Source organism: Mus musculus, chromosome 4 (genome assembly GCF_000001635.26).
Source record: "Mus musculus strain C57BL/6J chromosome 4, GRCm38.p6 C57BL/6J".
NCBI classification, from domain to species: Eukaryota; Metazoa; Chordata; class Mammalia; order Rodentia; family Muridae; genus Mus; species Mus musculus.
In genome coordinates this window covers 155158584-155178017 of record NC_000070.6, presented here as the reverse complement: position 1 = coordinate 155178017, position 19434 = coordinate 155158584, and the positions used below count along the sequence as shown (strand labels likewise).

Sequence of the window (19434 nt, the reverse complement as noted above, 5' to 3'; positions counted from 1 at the left end):
TGTAAAGATCATCTGAAAGAGATGTGTGCATATGACCTTGATTTGGCAGATGCTGGTGTGCAGGGATCCTATACCTCAGGCTTACTCACTGTCCTCATTGACCTAATGAGACTTGGGAGCGGTGAGTGGACACAGCCTTCAGCTTTGGACTGATCACGTGTATCCTTGGCCACAGGCCCACACTAAGACCCTGGTGAAGGATCAGTATGTATAATGGTTCTAATAACTTGTTTCTTAGGCACCAGTGTAGAGAGACTTGGGGCCATTTTCATAATAAGTCAAAAACTGTTGTTGTTTGTAACTTAAATGAGCAGAGGAAAGGACCTCCTTGTACCCCCAGATAAAGTTCTCTGATCTTGGGCCCATTGGGTATCCTTGGGCCCCATAGGAGCTGTTCACTGAGGGCAGTTTGTATGGCCCAGATATCCGTCTGCTAAATGAATTTCCATCTCTCTTAGCATTGGATAACCTGACATGCATGTGAAGGTGTGAGCAAACCAGCCGAAGACTTTTCCTTTGACTAGAAATTTGTTTCCAGGTTCCTGTAGGCAGTTAGTGTCTGCGAGCCCAGCCTTCCGGCTGAGATTCTCCTGCTTTGTCTCCCGAGAGCCCCGGGTCCAGCGGTGCTGCCTGCTGCGCTGCAGGCCAACACATTCTGACACCTTTGGTTTGAGAGAAAGAAGTTCTGACCTAGTCCTTTAGAGATCTCGCCTCTTGTTCAGTAAACCCTAACCCTGGCAAGTTACTGGTGAGGGGGTCGAGGCATCCATGCTGTGTGGGTGCCTCCTGCTGCACTGGGGTCCTGGCACCACGGAGTGGCCGAGTCAGAAAGCTCATGTCTCCCTGCTGGTCACAGTTGTATCTAGTTAGTAGCGAATGGTAATCAGGAATGTTCTACCATTTGTCCTTGTATGGAGCGAGTGTGAGGTACAGGTGTCAGAACAGTCATTTCCTTTGGGGCCACCAGGACCTTGAACACGTGTAATTGTTTTGTTCTTGAACACCGTGGAGAGCTAACACCATGGTTCCTTCATTGCTTGGTCCTCACACTGTGCAGTCTACTCTCTGGCTCACTGATGGAGCAAGGAACAGCGGGGTAGGATGTGTCTGTCTTGTATCATATCCCATGGCAGGTTTATAGCTGGGACACTGAGTGGATCTGGAAAGTCACCTCGTGTGGATGTTGTGGGCCTTCATGCTTTGCATATCCTACAGTCTGTCTGAAAAGTCTGGCCTTGAGGATGTCGAAAATGCTTGGAAGGACTCACCCCAACCCACCCTGGCTCTCGCCGGGCTCCCATGTCATGGATGCTCAGCACACAATGGCTTGGGATGGCAGGCAATATGAGTATGTGTAGCAGCTCTTCTAGCGTTGAACCCAGTGGTGAGGTGCTTACCACTGACTAAAAGTAATTGCAGAAGCCTGTTTTCTTCTCAGTCCCAGGCACCAAGCTTGGAAGCTTGTGTGTGCCTGGGGCAGGTGTTAGAACAGCCCCCTGTTTGTCCTCATCTGCTTCAGGAGGCTCTGTAGATCCCCAGGGCTGTGGTAATTGGCATTCACTCAGGGCCGCAGAGCTCCTTGCATGGCTGTGCAGGCTCTAGCCCTACCCTGCTCCTCTTCCAGAGCAGACGGAGGCAAAGCCACATGGGGGTGTTTTTATTTAGTCTTTGAAGACAGGAAGGTGTTGGCCCTGGACAGGAAATGTGGCCATGTGTTTTCTCTGGGCAAGAAGATTTCCAATTTAGAGGGAAATGAAAACGGCCAAACATTTTACTCTGGGATGGAGCATCAATGACAATGGGGCAGTGTCTTTGTACACGGTGCTGGGTTCTGGACAAGGGTCCACCTCATCTGCATATTCGTTGTCAAAGGTCTGGGTCTGGCCCTACACAAAAGTCTTTTGGCTGACATCCCCCCACACCCCCCAGCTATCTCTTTCCACAGGAGCACCTTGCCAGGGAGTCTCATGGGACCACCAGTGCAGAGGTCAGGCCACGTCTTTTTGAGAGCTTCTCTGGTACTTGCGGATATATGCTCAGCTATGGATAACTGTTCCCGCAGGTTCCCTTCTTACAGGGTCTTTAGCTATATCCTTAATAAATGACTTTCCTGGATAGCTGGACCTCCCCTGAGTCGGGCACATCAGTCCTCAGCCCTAGTGCATCGTCACACTGCCTCGAGTGCCATTTCTGTAAAGGGCTAGAGACATGATTCAGTGGCTAAGAGCATTTACTGCTCTTGGAGAGGACCTTGGTTCAGTTCCCAGCTCCAACAACCATCCCTAAATCCAGTGTCAGGTGACCCAAAGCATGTTCTGACCTCTGCAGCAGGCATGCACATGGTACACATGTTCTGACCACTGCAGCAGGCACGCACATGGTACACACATAACATGAAGTGAGTAAATCAAACTTGGGGTGGGAGTTTAGTAGGATTTATTTTATGTGCCTGGACCTTTTAAAGGACCCTGTGCCCTTCAGTGTTAGTTGCCTCTTGGAGTTCTGGGACTAGGAGAGAATATAAAAGCCAGCGGAAGCTGAGAGCTGGGGAGTAGAATTCAGGAGTGGCATTGAAGTAGTTCCAGGAGACAGAAGAGTGGGGGGTGGGCGGGCAGTTGGTGACAGGAGAAGCTGAGCTGAGCTGGGCCAGAGAACATATTGTTAGGAGACGTGAGAAGAGAGTATGGAGAATATAAAGGGAAGATCTACAGGAATGGGATTTGAGACAGGCTTTCTCTGTGTGGCCCTGGATGTTATGGAACTCACTTTGTAAACCAACCTAGGCCTGAGCTTAGAGATCCACCTGCCTCTGCCTCCTGAGTGTTGGGATTAAGGGAAAATTGGAAAATTTCCCAGCTCTTGGAAGGCAGAGGCAGGTGGAGCTTTGTGTGTTCCAGCACAGCCAGGGCTATATAGTGAGGCCGACCCCAAACCTACCCCCACCTAAATAGATAGATAGATAGATAGATAGATAGATAGATAGATAGATACGTGCAAGGTAGAGTGTCCCTAAGCTGTGAACGTAACCTATCACCAGCATCTACCTAGGCCTTGTTATTAGAACGATAGGAAAGTTGAGCATAGACTGTACTTTGTATGGATACCTGGTAGGCTGCGGTTGCCCTTCCATTGAGGAGTAAGGAACCTTAGGAGGCCAAGGAACAGAACTAAGTGTCCTCTGAGGTGAAGTGTTGTCCTGAAGAGTCCCTGCCTTCACTCGCCACTGGCACAAAGACCAGGATCCCTTCTGAACCCTAAGATGCTGTGGCTTTGCTCCCTCTTCTGTTCCTTGGCTCACATGAGTTCTAGTTCCTGGAAGGTGGCAGGAAAGCCAGAAGCCCTGGGTCCTAGGGGGCCTGCATGTGGTCCTCAGCAAGCTCTTTCTCCAGCATACCCGTAATTCCTGTGGCTTTGGGATCAACCGAGCTAGCCGTCTTTTCTTTCCACCAGCTGCTGTCTCGCTCTCCTGTCTGCAGCATTTACTGGCTGGCCAGCCTGGGCTATGCATTGTTGTCCATTCCACAGCCCTACAGAAGCGGGGGGGGGGGGGGGGGGGGGACTTGGGGCCTGTGAGAGGAGGGGCAGACTCGCTGTTCACTGGGGCTTGAGATGGGAGGGAACATCTCCCAGCTCAGCAGTGTCCCCCACGTCTCAGGAGAACTAGGGACTTTGCAAAGTCTTACGTGTGACTAACCTTGTCTGTTAGTGTCTGTTAGGATGAGAGTGCATGCTGGGACAGAGCCTGTGAGCTTAGAGGGCAGAGAGAATGACCTAGGGCTGGCAAGTAAGTGGCAGGAGACAGCTGGTTTCAAGATGTAGCTGACAGAACCCCGGGCAGCTCATCGAGGCTCGGGCTGGGTATTGAGTGAGCTGGGTTTAGTGTCGACACTTAAAAGTTCTAAGGACTTGGGTCAGTCTGGTCCTTTCTCAAGCCACGGCTCCTCAGTGCTGCATGTTGTATATGTTTCTGGTTACATGAGATGGGTCAAAACCAGCCTGCCACTTCCAGATGTTAGAGAGGAAGCCGGAATGTGCTGTTAGGGACCAAGTTGGTCAGGCCTTGAGGCCCATTTGCCCTGCTCTGTGCTATTGAGGGCTTGTTGTCGATGTGTAGGGAGTACAGGAGGTGGGAAGGCGAGCCCTCCTGCTGGCCTGCGGAGACTCTGTGATTCTGGTGAGTCCACCTTCCCAGAAGAGCGAACTGCGCCTGCAGTGGCATTCGCCTCCCTCACTTCGTGTCCTCCTCACTGCAGCCTGCAGCCTTTCCTCCAGCCCTAGATGGGAAGGCCTGTTTATCTTGATCAATCTCTGGTGAAGGGGTGGCAGCTGGCCAAGCAGCCATTACAGGCTGCCCCGCCCTTAGCGAGAGTCATCTTGATGGAATGTCTGCTGGGAGCAGCTGAGGGACGCTGGGAAAGAATAGGCCCTTTTGCCCTGCCCCCACCCAGACCAGAGCTCCCAGGCAGGGGCACGCCCACATCGCAGACTGCTGTTGTACCAGTGGCTGGCTGGCTGTCTTTGGGGCTCTGGCCCTTGCATTTTAAGTCTTTTAACAGTTACTTCCCATGTATCATCTAGGGAACATCCTATCTGCTTGGGAGCTAGCTTCATGACTCTCTCCTTCTGAAACAGGTTTGTGAGGAGGCATCAATGCAGTTCCAGAGGGAGCCCTGGAGTTGTGTCCCTACAAAACCAGGATGTATGTTCCAGTAGTGGCTTACTTGGGCCCTCGCTCTTCTCTGCAGGCTTGGCTGGCACGCTAGAGACTTGGCCTTTCCCATCCCATCTCCCCAACCAACCCATGAAAGAAATCCCGTCCCAAGGGTGGGCTCTTGCCGCTTTTTGACAGGTCCAGGTCCATGAAAGGAGCTTATTGTCAGACCCAACTCTCGGGGCTCCTTTTAGAGAGCCGAGGCACTCGCAGATCTCAGCGGGAGCCCGGGAGGGGAAGGATTGCTCAGTGGGTCCTCCCCGGAGGGAGAAAGAAGGCAGGCTCTTGCTGACTCCGTTTCTTTGGAACAGTATTGGGAGAACTAGAGAATGACCTACTTAAGGGAATCAAAGTCAGCCCCCGTAACTGTGCTTGTGCCCCACTGGGGGGCTGGGGCTGCCTTAGGAACCCAGTCTGCCGCCTCGGTAGCACAGTAAGGAGCCAGAAAGTAGGTTAATTTGAGCATGATGAGAGTGTGACTTCGGATGTGTAAAATATTAACGGCGATGGCAAAAATAGAAACTTCTAGAGCTGCGGACTCTCCAGAAAAGACCCGTAGCTCAAGCAGAGCCGGTTCCAGAGTGAGGCAATGTAGGGTTCACCTGTAGAAGACAGAAACCCGCTGTGGAGACCCTAGCTCTGTGTCACCTGTGGGAAGCGTTTGCTTCAACTGTAGTGTTCGGTTCAGGGTTGCCCATGTCTTGGTAGTTTTGCCTAAAGGAGCCCAAGTCCTCACTCCCTCACTGTAAGTCGAGTGACTACATTATTCTGGCTCTGGTCTGCCCTATGAAGGGGGAATGGGACATGATGATTCTCCACTGACTTATTGCTTATTAGTAGGACCTGCTGTGGCTAGACTGGGGTCTGTGGGTTGGCTGTGAGAATTTGGGACTCTGGGCTGCCCCTGGCTGCAATCTGGCCTCTTAACACTAAGGCTACTCCAGTCAGCCCTAGATCATATGGATGTACTCCACAACACATGACTTTTTTTTTTTTTTTTTTAAACCTAGGGCTCACCATTCTCGCTAGACTAGCTGTCCAATGAGCTTCCAGGATCCACCTGTCTCCACCCCACAGCTTTGGGTTTACAGATGCGCGGCACCATGCCCAGCTTTTATGTGGGTGTCAGGCATCCAAACGCAGGTCCTTGTTCTTGAATAGCAAGCACTCTACTCACTGAGCCATCTCCACAGCCCCCGTTGGCTGTCTGACAGGAGCCTTGTGTGAAGTGTAAAGAAAAGAGCTCTGGACCAGGCAGTGGCCAGAGTCAGGCAGGTCCTGGCCATGGGGGAGCCTGCAAGATGCAGCAGTAACCTTGAACCTAGTTGGAGTAGGCTCAGGGCTCAGTGTGGAGTTAGACCTCTTGACTCAGTGGAACAAGGATTATGGACCGTTTGCGTCTGTGTCTGACACTGATCGGATTCTCCTCGTTACATTAAAGAAAGCTTGTGGCAGGGCCCAGTAGAGGGTAGTCAGAGCCGTTGAGCTACAGGCTGGCAGTGGCAAGTCTTGTAATGCTGACTTGGGAGGGCCGTGGAAGACCCACTGACCTACTTTGAAAGAGAGAAGCCAGGAGACAGCACGTCGTAAGCCCAGGGCTTGCCCCATTTTCCTCTGACATTATGGATCCTCTGCACATGGATACCGGCCGCTCAGCTCTCTGCTGTTGTGTCTGTGGCCGACTCCATATTCTCATTTGGTTTCTTCTATTCTACATCTGAACACTTCCTGGGGGAACTAGTTTTTTCTGTTGGCATACCTGGTCTTTCTGGAAATGTCCTTTTTGTTCCTTTCCTGTGTTTCCGTTTAGTGCTCCTCTGTTGACCTGCTCAGTGATGAGGGCTTCCTCTTTCGTGTGCGCATCTTGAGTCTGTCCTGTACTCTAGGCATGGCGAGGCCTTGCGTTTCCTCTGAGACTGGTGTGACAGAAATTTCCAAGTGAACATTTAAAAAATTCTCACAACCTCTGAGTGAGTAAATGCCTCCTACTGGAAGGTGTTGCTGATTTGACGGCCGTAGCAGGTCGTGCTTTACGGGAGTAGAGGGGGAGGCTGGAGAGACAGACAGACAGACCGGGGGTTAGGAATGCGTGCCGCTCTATGGACTGGGTCACTGTGGGCCTGCTAGTGTTGTGGGTGTGGAGCAAGCACTGTGAGCAGAGGGTGCTGCATCCCCATGATGTCCTGTTGTTACCGTGGAGCGATCTCTGGACTAAAGGACACCGTCTGACATTCTGGGCTGTGATGCATGTTAAGGATCTTAGGAGATCCCAGCATGTTGAGTTGCTTTGCAGCTTTACTCCCCGCCCCCCATAACCCCCAGTGCAGCTTCCAGACAGCCAGGATATGATACGTTATTGGGACAGTTAATAACAGGATGTAGAATTTTAAGAAGGGACTATTTTGAAAGTCCAGTATCTTCCTTGTTCAAAGTAGTATACTATGAATAGTTTCCATCTGTTTTACCCTCTAGATGAGAGAAACTCACAAGGTAGACGACAGTTGCACTGATTTTATGAAGGGCCCCCAGCAAGTGACAGAGGATGAGGTTGTCACAAGATATGCAGCTGTCCCCAGAAACCGCACACCCCTGATAGTAGTCCTGACCCTGTATGCCTTTCTGCTCAGTAGTCATTACATACATTTGGAAACCATGGTGGCTACGTATGTAAATGACAGTTCTGGACCTTTATTGTGAGATTTAGAAATCTGAGAATGATGGGAAAAATTTTTCCAATGAAAATTTCTTTTAATAGAACCTTTGGGTGAATAAGTGCTTCTAATTTGAAGAAATTACTGGTTTGAAGTCTATTGTGAATTTGACCTTATGGGGGAAAAGGAGGGCTGGAGACATGGCATAGAGGTTAAAATGCTTGCTGCTTTCACAGAGGACCCAGGTTTGGTTCCCAACAATAAGACATTAGACACTTCTGGCTTCTTTGGGCACGTGTGCATACTCACATACAGATATATACATAATTAAAAATTAATACTTTAAAAACAAGGGTTTTTTTTTGTTTTGTTTTGTTTTTTTCAAGACAGGGTTTCTCTGTATAGCCCCGGCTGTCCTGGAACTCACTTTGTAGACCAGGTTGGCCTCGGACTCAGAAATCCGCCTCCCAAGTGCTGGGATTAAAGGCGTGTGCCACCATGCCCAGCTACAAGAACAAATTTTAAATTGAGCCATTACCAGGAAATATATGTGTTTTACTAAGGTTTTTCATTGAGTCAGATATGGTGGTATACATGAATCCCTGGCCAGCCTGGGCTGCTTCAGAGTACTAAATAATCCTTAGGCCCATGTTTGCCCGTGTGTCAAGAATGTCTATAACTTTCTAAGACCTCCCAGTGCTGGTGCCCAGGTTAGAGTTTTCTTCTTGTGGTTCATTATATGTGGTGGGTCACAGAGGTTCCAGGGGTGGTACAGTGTGGGGCGGGTCCCTGTGGTATTGGCCTGGTATTCAAGTGGGGCAGAGTGGAGAAAGGGCTGCCCTGGGAGAAAGCTGATTGGGGAGATTGGGTACTTGGAACACTGGGGCATGGAGTTCAAGTTTGAGTGAAGGGCAAGGCAGTGGCATAGGCTTGTCCTGACATCAGGACGTGAGCAATAGTAGTCTCTATTAATGGTGCCTGTCCTTGCCTGTGAGTGCTGAGAGCAAGTTTGCCACCCAGGATGGTGGGATTTAGGGACTAGGTGCTGTGAGAGTTGGGTGTTGAGACACCCCCCTACAAGAGGGACACTGCGGCAAACTTGGAGCCCCTGGATGGCCATTTTAGGAGACCTGTGAATATAGCTCTGTCCTAAGGGTTTTGTCTATAGAAGGCAGATGCCTGTGGTAGGACGAGAATCCACCCTGAGTCCCAGTCTTGGCTTGCCTCACTCACATCAGTGCCAGAATATCCTATTACTTTATGTCATGGCGTCTAGTACCCCGTGGTGTGTATATGCCTCTCATGACAAGGACTAGAATGCTCAGGAGAAGTCAGCCACCTGCTCTGAGGGTTCTCTCTTCCTTGTGAGATTGTGTTTTAAAGACCTTGCAAAGAGAGCTCCTGTTGTTCGCTCGCCTACATGTCCTAGTCTGTGATGCAGCCTTGGTGGATGGCGGCAGCGCAGACCTACGCACTCCTGCGGTGCCTTCTTGTGCAGCAGCATCATGGCACCTGGGTTGTTTCTCTGGTGCCACACCTGTGCTGAACTCTGAAGACGGCAGCTCTGTAAACCTCAGCCTTAGGCTTTGGCTTTCCACCAAAAAGTCATGGTCACATTTTTGGGTCTTTTTTAGCACTTTTTTTTTTTTTAATGATAGCATCATCTAACTCTTTTATAAAGTTGTGGCTTTTACCATGTGCCACCATCACCACTATCTCCATTTTCATCACTCCAGTATGAACGCTGGTATCATTAGCTGTCATTCTCTAGTTGCTCCACCCCAGCCACCAGCCACCTCTGATCTAAGTTGTTCCTGTATGTTGCTGTTAGAGACGTTTTGCACAAAGAAAACCATAGAATATGAAGAGGGGTTTTTTTTTTTTTTTTTGGTTTTGTTTTCTTCTATAACTGGCTTTTATCGTTTAACAAGATGTTTTCAGAGGTCATGTGCATTGTGACTGTTGATGCCTCCTTGTGAGGGCGGAGTGGGGTCCCAGGCTGCGGATACACCACTGTTCATCCATGTTTTAGTTCCTATTTCTTGGCTGTTGTGTGTACGCATCCATTCTGTTTCCCGTGGTTCTGGGAGACGGAGCAGGACTGGGATTGCTGGGCCATTCTTGCTAATACCAGTATTGTCCGGGTCTTTAAAACCATGCATGTAGGCACATGTACCACCTCACTGTGCTTTTTAATCAGAAATATCTATCCTGAGACAGTTGTGGGTGGAGGCAGTTGTGAGAAACAGTGCAGAGATTTCCTGCGTGGACCTGGGACTCTCTCAGTGGCAGCACCTTGCAGCAGCGCAGGACGTGCTGCTCAAGCAAGAGATTACTGGTCATTTGGCCCCCCTGGTTTCTTTGTTGGTTGGCTTTTAAATGGTTTTGGAGTTTGGTGCTGGGGAACAAACACGGGGCTTTCTATCGACACATCCTGCCTCCTGCCTACCATTAACTGTGGTTTTCATCCTGGTTGTCCTAGTGGGCATGAGATGGTATCTCATTGTGCCTGCCTTATTACTTACTACCAGGATGTGTTTGGTTGTAGAGGTCACAGACACCAGCCTTGGGTCAGGATGTGGGGAGAGGGTGCAGGACAGCCATGGGCAGTGTCCACCTCTGGTAGGGTAATTGAGGGCTTGGTGCATACTGGGTGAATGAAACTTGTTCTTTGTGGATCTTACATGGGGGTCCTGCTGTGAGCCTGGAACTGAATTGATGCGGACAGTGAGGATACTACCTGGGGCTAGCCCTCCCCAGAATCTGCATGAGACTGACAAGACCCAGGGCTAGGACTGATGCCATCCATAGAAGCCGTTGGCAGGCTGTGATTTGGTAGGAAAAGTACTTGTCCAGTTTGCTAAGTTCTTGGCTAGAGGGTCTATTGTGTTCTCTCCTTGAGAACAGGTATCATCCCTGTGTGCTAAGCTGGCCCTTCTCACTCAGGGGTGGTTAGGCTGTGGCTACAGCTGCCCAGACTTCCTTAGCAGCCTTACTGTAGCCACCTGGAATGGTATGAAAATAGACATAGCTACCTAGGCTGTGTTTGCCATAGTGTGTCCTTTGACACTTGACACACACATAGGCCTTAGAGTCTAAGAGCTGAGCAGGTAACCCATCAAGGTGAAGTACAGTCATTTGGAAATAGATGGCCCTAACCTTGGCTGCTACACACACACACCCTCTACATCAGTGGTTCTCAGTTTGTGGGTTGGAAGACCCTTTCAACAGGGGCCACATATCAGATATTTACATTATGATTTAAAACAGCAAAATGAAAGTTACAAAGTAGCGATGAAAATAATTTTATTGTTCGTGGTCACCACAACATGAAGAACTGTATGTATTACAGAGGTCACAACATCATTGTTGGGAGAGTCACTGCTCTACATGGGACCCTTATTTCAATACCTGTGAGAGGTCTGGAGATAGACATTAGTGTTTGACCATTTGCAGGCACAAAAAGAAGATTATAAGAAGCAGTCACCTGCCCTGTTGGCCACTTGTAGTTTCCTTGGTACACAGATCCCATTCTGGCTCTGTCTGTAGGCTGCACCTCAGGTGCATGTGAACTGTGCCCAGCGTCTCAAAACTCTGGGTAAGACGTTGCATCTTACTGCGTCGGGGTCCTTTGTGGGGCTGATACCCCTGGTGTGTCACCCCAGGTGCTGCCCACCATCTTCCTCTCCAAGTGCTTCAGACACATCCATCACGGGATTAATGTATTTCTACACTTACCGTAACCTTCCCAGTGGCTCTCTGCTGAGTCTTGCCAGACACAACTGGCGTTTCCCACCCCAGAGCTGTTTTCTGGTGGTGCTGTTGGATACTGTCCTTTGGGATCCATGTCAGGGTCAAAAGTAGAGTTTCCCAAGGCTCGGCCCACCAGACCTTGCAAAGCATTCAAGCTCAGGAGAGGTGTGTTTGAAGCATGCCTGGCTCAGCCTCACTGCTTTCTGTTAGGAAGCTACTGTCAACGAGCAACTCCCCTGGAATATGCAGGAGCTGCTTGTTCTTGGACACAAGCATAGGTTAGCCCTGTCCACCATCGCTGAGTTACTTCCAACCCTGGTGTACCATGGAGGTCCCAACCCTGAGGGGTAGCCAGGTGTATGGCCTCTGACTTTGGTAAAGTTGCTTGACGTTGTCTCTGGCTCCAGAATTGAGGTAACATCAAAATATCCTATTAAAGGTTTGCCCCCACTAAGGAGATCATGGACTCCCAGATGGCTCACATATGTTGCTCTTTGGGCCTGGGTGTGGACTATCTTTGTATAAATGACAAACCCCAGTGGCCAGGAGGTTTGAGGTAGTCATCAACAACATCACAACACTGGCAGAAGTTGCCAACCAGAGGGACCACAGGTCGACTGCTAATGTAACCTCTGAGGGTCCTTATGCATCTAGCAGAATGTCAGCTGGGCCCAGTCTATCTCAGTGTATCTATGTGTAGGCATCCAGGCCCTGACACCCTCAGGCAGAGACTACCTGCCTGTGCCATGATACTTAGTTGGGTCTTGGCATCTAGTGAATCTTCTATATGTGTGGCAACTCCTACCAGGGCAGACAAGGTGAAACCTCCTTTTTTTTTGCTCTAGGGTGTTGGCATCTCCTTGTATCTGGCTCTAGAATCTGGAAGAGAACAGCCAGCACTTTGTCCACAGTGAGCCAGAGTCTTAAGAGAGATGCAACTCACTTTCCCTCCCTCCCTCCCTCCCTCTCTCCCTCCCTCATTTCCTTCCTCCTTTCCAATTTGGGAAGGGACCTGGAGAGATTGCTTGGTGATTAGGAATTCATCGTTTGCTCTTGCAGACGACCTGAATTCTATCTCTAATGCCCACATGTGGTTCACAACTGCCCATAACTGCAGTGCCAGAGGCTCCAGTAGACACACACATAATAAACACATGCAAGTAGAGTGCTTAGCCAAGGGGTGGTGGAGCACGACTTTAATCCCAGCAAGCTGCAGGCAGAGGCAGGCACATCTTTTAGTTTAAGGCCGGTGAGTTCCAGGATACACAGAGAAATCCTGTTTTGAAAACAACAACAACAACAACAACAAAATAATTATTCATATAAAATGAAATAACTTCCCAAAGTATAGTTTTAGAGACTTACTTGTTTTAATTTGTGATGTGTTTAAATGCTTTGCCTGCACATACATCTACATACCCACCATGTGCATTCCTGGGGCTGGAAAAAGTCAGAAGAGGACGTTTGATCCTGTGGAACCTGAGTTCCAGATGACTGTGAACCCCTCTGTGGGTGCTGTGAATAAAACCCAAGTCTTCAGCAACAGCAGCAAATGCTCTTAACCACCGAGACATTTTTTTATGTTTGTATGTTTACATGTATATATGTTTGTGGGCCATGCCATGTGTGTGACTAGTACCCATGAAGGCCAGAAGAGGGCATCAGTTCCCTAAAACTGGCATTGGAGATGGTTGTGAGTCACCTTGTGAGTGCTGGGAACCAAATCCAAGTCCTCTGAAAGAACAGCCAGGGCTTTTACCCACTGAGCCATCTCTTTAGCTCAAGGGATGTATAGACAGCATTTCTGAGGGCTTCTAAATAGGTGGGTATTAATTACATGATGTCCCCACAGCAGAGCTGGCTCATACCTGGGAAGGCTGTTCCTGTCACAAGCCAATTCCGAGTCCCTTCCTGTCATTGCCCTTTAGTCCTCAAGGCTGGCACACGCTGCACAGGGAATGCTTAGAGTGAGGCAACGAGACCTCACAGACTTCTCCCGGATGACTGTGGCCCTTTCCATGCACAGAGAGCGGGGCCTAGCCTGCCTTATTGCTGTTGGCAGCTGTTGAGTTTGGGTGTTCCCTCATAATCCATCCTGTTGTATTTGTGTGTTTAAGGGCGTAAGTGACAAGAGACCCTGGCACTAGATAGGCTGAGAGCCTGGCTGGAATCAGGCCAGCCTCATTTCCTGACACTTGTTCCTTCTGTTGGCCTTTCCTGCCTCTGTCATTTGGAAGCTTGCCTGGGTTCCGCCCTGTGGTGTGGGTACTGTCTGCATTGTCAGGGACATACAGCAGAGTCCCTGTGTTCTCCCATGACCATTTGGTGGTCACTTAAAGATGGTTGGCGTCTGGGGCAGTGACCAGAGCACTATAGGAAGTTAAGCTGCATGCTCTGATCACAACCCACCCACCTACACACACCTACACACACACACACACACACACACACACTCAAAATCAAGGATAAGAAACTGGATGCAGCTGGAAGGATGGCTGCGCAGGCCTTGGGGACAGGTTCTGAGGCAGACTCTTTTTGTTTGTTTTATTTTCGGGACAGGATCTCCTTATTATGTAGCTCTGGCTGTCCAGGAACTTGCTGTGTAGACCAGGCTGGCCTTGGACTCCCAGTGTGCATGCGTGCCCCATCACCTTGGCTCTGATAATGAAGTTTCTTCAATAGTCGGGGGGGGGGGGGGGCTATCTTGGGGTGAACCATGGCAGTGAGCTTGTTCTTTCAGGACAGGCCAGAGTGGAGACTGTCGGGATTCTGTAGCGTGTGAGGTGAGCAGATGCTGTGTAGGGCCCCTGTGGTTCTCAGTTTCTTGTGTGGGGATCTAGTTACCACGGTCACCTTAGCACAGTGTGCAGGCCTCTTTTAGAACCCCGAATCTACTCACTCCCTTCGCAGTGCCGGCCATAGTGACTACTGCCTGTGACAAGTTGCCGTGCCTTGGGACGATTTCTCCAGCTACCTGCTGTCTATGCTTGTTGGGCATCCACAGGGTGCACGGTCTGTGCTGATTGGCTCCTGCTGGCCACAAATCCCTGAGGCCCTGCCTGCCAGTTCTCTGTCCGTCTGAGGCTAGAGACAAGTGCTAGACACAGCAGCCACATTGGCCACAGCTCATCTGAATGCCAGGCCCCACTGTGACCCACAGGCCCATAGTGTCCTGTCCTGTTTCTTTCCTTGATCAGTAAGAGTGTCTCAAGTATTCTTTCTGAGGTAGAAGGTGAAGGATTGTTAAGTTCTCTGTAGGTCAGAGTGCATGGACTCCGCGGTGCAGGGTGGGGTGGGGAGGGGAGGGGTGGGGTGGGCAGATTCAGCTGGCTCTTCCCCTGCTTTGGGATGGATGGATCTGCATATCCACAGCCCTGCCTGGCCCTGCCCTTCCTGCACAGGTGCAGAGGTCACCCTCAGTGACACCTGTTCTCAATGCCTTTGCCCTTGGGATGTGGGGGAAACAAACACCACTGTCTGAAGCCCCAGAGAGGAAGTGGCCACAGGGCACCGCTGTGGCCAGCTCAGCTGGCTCCTCCCCGATACAGCCTGATAATAGCTCTTGGTATTGGACTTTTGGGGGCAGGGCTGCCTCTTGCCAGCCTGTTTAGGTCCTGGCTTTAGCTTGTGGGGCCAGAGCTCCCCTCCTGGCTTGTAGGCACTGTGGACTGTTTTTGAGGCCCCAAGAAAGGTCAGATTGGTCCTAACTGGTTCTCGTAGAGGGGACACACGCTATGGTACAGTTTTGTTAACCATTGGATGACTCCAAGGACTCCTAGTGTCCATGCTGTGGACACTGATATCCCAAACCTGACGAAGCTCTTTCTCTGTTCCTTTGAAGAGTAGGACACCTTCATCAGGGCCCTCTTGCTTAACTGCCCTTCAGCTCATGTATGCAGCTAGCTTGGTACTAAAGGGGAAATTCCTGGCACTGTCTAGTTTTAACACTTCCTTGTTCTGTAAGAGTTCTACTTGCCTTTGGACTTTCTATGAACATCTCAGGGGAGTTGTTCCAGCTACCTTAAGACTCTTCCACTAGCTCCAGGGGCTTCCCCGTCCCATGTGTGAAACATCTGGGTTGCCTTAGGAGACTTTGACCCCAGTATAGTAGTCTAGCAACCCCCCCTCCCGCCCCATGGCCCTTCTGAACAGGAAGTAGCCTCACCCAGTGGTCCTATTCCCCAGCATTTTCTGCTGGGTCACAGTTTTGAGGCTGCCTGAGAGGTGTCCCAGACTAGACTTGTGGCTTTCTCTGTGAGAGACTAGAGCTCACTTTTTGCACCTGTTCCAGTGTCTGCTCAGACAGGAAGCCCCACCCTGGTGTGCAACACCCACCTTCTGCCTTCATTGTGGGAGGGATCCTTGCAATTCCGGAAGTGGGTTCTTCTGCCCCACCAGCATCCTGAATATCTACTCCTGCAGGGAGCGTACATGGCCTCCACTGACTGAGCCTCTGCTAAGTGACAGTTTGACACTATGAGTTATTCCCTCTAGAAAGGTAGTTTTGGTGTCTTTTTTTCTTGAACAGTTATTTGTGTTTGAGGAACATGCACCCCAGCTGAGTATGGGTTTGTCTCTGAAAGTGCCCTGGGGACACCACCAGTGTCATCCCTCCAGTGATTTCCCCCAGTGCAGGCCCCTGAATACAGAGGTCCTTCCCTTTGCTCGCCCCAAAGACTTGCTTATACTTGGAAAGGCAGCAGGCCTCCCAGGCACAAGCACTGGACAAGGACCCAGCACGTGCACTGCTCACTACCTGGGCCTTGGTGAAGGCCTCCAATGGGGTGGATCATCTCTCCTCTCCAGGTTTCATGGAAGGAAACCTGTCAAGCTGTTACCTTGGCTGCCTTCTTCCTCATTGCCTCTTCAAGGAAGGCAAGGCCAGTTTTATGATAAGTTGTTTCCCCCAAGTATTCTAGAGAAGAGCCTTGTTCTTCTGTAGACCAGAAGCCTCACTTTGGCTGCATCCCTCCCATCACACCCAAGGTAACTCCCCCTTTAAAAGGAGGCTGTGTGTGGGGCCAAGGTGTAAGCTCTGCTATGTCTGCCTTGCGGTCCATGTCATCTACTTAGACCCTAGCTGAGGGACAGTAGCTTAGCGTCTGTAGGCTTAGCTGCTGAGGAAGAGGCCCACGGATTGTTCTGCACAGGGAATGTCGGTGCGTGTGTGACATGTGACATTTATTTAGGGGGAGGGCCATTGGATTTCACGTACAGACTGGCTCAGGTGTGTATCACTTAATGCTGGATGTCAAAATAGACCATGGCTGGTGCCTGAGAAAAGTTAAGGTACTGGGTGGCTTCTGTAAGCTGACAGCAAAGGCAGTGTGGTGACACCTGGTTAAAGCTGTTTTGTGAGGTGTGTCATGATCCTTCAAGCTGAGTATTTCCTTCCTCTGGGGAGAGGGTAACTGCAGTGCTCTCTAATGACGCAGTGATAAAGGCCACCCAGAGGGTAGCCCAGCCCTCCCAGGCTCCTTACAGGCTTTAATACAGCTGGTTGTTGGATCACACATGAGCCTGAAGTCATTGCTGCTGGGTCATTTAGCCCATTCCTGACATGGTCCTAGAGTGGGACTGGTCCCGTCCAGCCTTCTTAGCATCATAGCTGCGTTCTAAAGTAGTGTGGACTGAAGGCAAAGAAACTCAGGTCAAAGCACAGAGCCCGCTGCAGCTGTGAGTGAGGTCACCTCACTGCAGCCCACAGCAGCATAGCATTTCTCTGTCTCATGTGACGTCCTCGTCCCTTAGTAGACACATCAGGCTTCCCTTTCTGCACAGGGTCAAGGGCACACTGTGTTTGTAGCTCCGTACATTTGGGTCCCCGGGGCTCCTTCATAGCTGTGGAGTTACGATGATCCAGTGGGGAGCTTGATACCATGGGGCTGGTAGGAAGACCTGCCTGGGCCCAGGGATCCCAACCGGGGCCTTTTGTATTGATCACAGGTCTCAGAGCCCCCAGCTTCCATAAGACCCAAAACAGACGACACTTCCTCACAGTCCCCTGCGTCTTCTGAGAAGGACAAGCAGTCCACTTGGCTGCGGACCTTGGCTGGTTCCTCCAATAAGGTGCTATGTGGGAACCTGTCTGGGGTCTTTGGGGGTGGTGCAAGGCTCTTCTTAGAGCCAACTCTGTGCCTCTACTCAGCCTCAGGGGCATAAAGTGGCGTGTTTTTCTGTAATCACTCACATAGATTTTCTTGACAGAGCCTCGGCTGCACTCACCCTCGCCAGCGCCTTTCTGCTTTCCGGCCCTGGTCCCCTGCAGTGTCTGCGAGTGAGAAAGAGACGTCCCCACACCTCCCAGCTTTGATTCGAGACAGGTGAGTGGGGAATAGACAGGACTGAGCTCTGGTTTAGCAGGCTTTGATGGTGTTGGTGCCTTTAGTCTTAGGATAAACTGCCTAGACCATTAAAGTCTTTGATGAAGGTGCTGAGTTCACAGACAGTATTAAGAATTAGCCTCTAGCCGGGCAAGGTGGCGCACACCTTTAATTCCAGCACTCGGGAGACAAAGGCAGATGGATTTCTGAGTTGGAGGCCAGCCTGGTCTACAAAGTGAGCTCCAGGACAGCCAGGGCTATACAGAGAAACCCTGTCTCGAAAAACCAACCAAACAATCAAAAAGATTTAGCCTCCAACATTCAGGAGGCAGAGGCAACTGAATCTCTGTGAGTTTCAGGCCAGTCTGGAATGGATAGCAAATTCCAAAGCCAGGCTTGCATAAAGATCCTACCTCTGAAAACATAAAGGTCTAGTTGTGTACTGTCCTAGCCCAACCTGTGCGGCTTTTGTGGTTCTCAGCCATTTTAATCTTGACCTTGTTAGGTAAAGTAGACAGAGAAGATGTCCTGTGTCCTGGCCGACTGAGCAGGATGCGTTCTACGACTCATGTAGGGTTTTGAGAGGCAGATATACCCTGGCTAAGCATCTGTTTCCTATAGCTTCTACTCCTACAAGAGCTTTGAGACAGCCGTGGCCCCCAATGTGGCCCTAGCACCACCAACCCAGCAAAAGGTTGTGAACAGTCCACCCTGCACCACCGTGGTCTCCCGGGCACCAGAGCCTCTTACTACTTGTATCCAGCCACGAAAACGGAAGCTGACTCTGGACACAGCAGGAGCCCCAGACATGCTGACACCTGTGGCTGCTGCAGAGGAAGACAAGGATTCTGAGGCCGAGGTTGAAGTTGAAAGCAGAGAGGAGTGTAAGTGTGGACAGGACTGTTCCCCTTGGGAGGTGGGGTAAGGGGGTGCATTTGGTATGACCAAGCCAGCGTACCCTGGAGTGCCTAATGCTTTGGTTTCTCTGTCTGTCCTCAGTCACCTCCTCCTTGTCCTCGCTGTCCTCTCCGTCCTTTACCTCGTCCAGCTCTGCCAAGGATCTAAGCTCCCCAGGCATGCATGCTCCGCCCGTGGTTGCCCCCGATGCTGCAGCCCATGTTGATGCCCCAAGTGGGCTGGAGGCAGAGTTGGAGCACCTGCGGCAAGCCCTGGAGGGTGGCCTGGATACTAAGGAAGCCAAAGAAAAGTTCCTGCATGAGGTGGTCAAAATGCGAGTTAAGCAAGAGGAAAAGCTGACAGCAGCCCTGCAGGCTAAGCGCAGCCTGCACCAGGTAAGGTGGGCAGCAAGAAGGCCCATGAAATACAGGAGACAGCCTCCTTTTAGGCTGCCCAAGCCCCCTTGGGGACCCGTGGGGTTCTTCCCCAACACTCTGGAGGGCCCAGCCCTGTGAGGCATTTGCTTCCAGGAAGGCTCCCATAGTGGTCCCAGCCTCAGCTTTCCCTGTCCGTGGGCCTCACTAAAGAATTGGTGTGTTTTCTTGGCCATGACAAAGGCCAGAGTGTTAATGGGAGGGAGGGGTGGCTGCAGGAGTACTGCCTCTCACTCTGTGAGGAGTTGGTTGATTCCCCAGCACCGTCAGGGATGGCTTCTGAAGAAGCCCCTCGGAGAAGAGCCGAGGCACCTGGGATACGCTTCGGAGGTGTGTGTGTCTCCGCTGCTCACTAGGCTCCTCTGCTCTTACCTCTTCTCTAGGCCAGAGCCTTTCCTCTTACACCTTCTCTTCACACTATTTGTTTTTCTGACATGAGTAAGAGAGGCCCAGTTCTCAGGCGCCTAGGGAGAGCGAGGCGCTCAGCTGATGTTCTCCACCAGGGCTCTGCTGCAGGCTCAACCTCAGCTGAATTCACACCTCAGCCTGAGTCTGGCAGCTCTGGGGGCAGCCTCACATGCGTGGGCTTTAACACAACACAACCCTGTCGATCCTCGGGGCTGCAGGATTTCAGAGTTCTCCTCAGAGTGAATCTTAGTCGTTCT

The 19434-nt window shown here is 50.8% G+C and overlaps 1 protein-coding gene across 2 annotated transcripts in view; it reads left to right on the top strand.

Moving 5' to 3' along the window:
- The window catches only part of Ski (ski sarcoma viral oncogene homolog (avian)), a 68461-nt gene that overhangs the window by 44518 nt on the left and 4509 nt on the right, over positions 1 to 19434 (top strand). Inside the window, exons 2-5 of one of the 2 annotated variants that reach the window (NM_011385.2) lie at positions 17062 to 17184; positions 17323 to 17438; positions 18060 to 18322; positions 18438 to 18730. In NM_011385.2, the coding sequence (NP_035515.2) occupies positions 17062 to 17184; positions 17323 to 17438; positions 18060 to 18322; positions 18438 to 18730 (795 nt within the window). The remainder of the gene's footprint in view (positions 1 to 17061; positions 17185 to 17322; positions 17439 to 18059; positions 18323 to 18437; positions 18731 to 19434) is intronic. The other variant, NM_001357191.1, reaches the window with a different exon arrangement.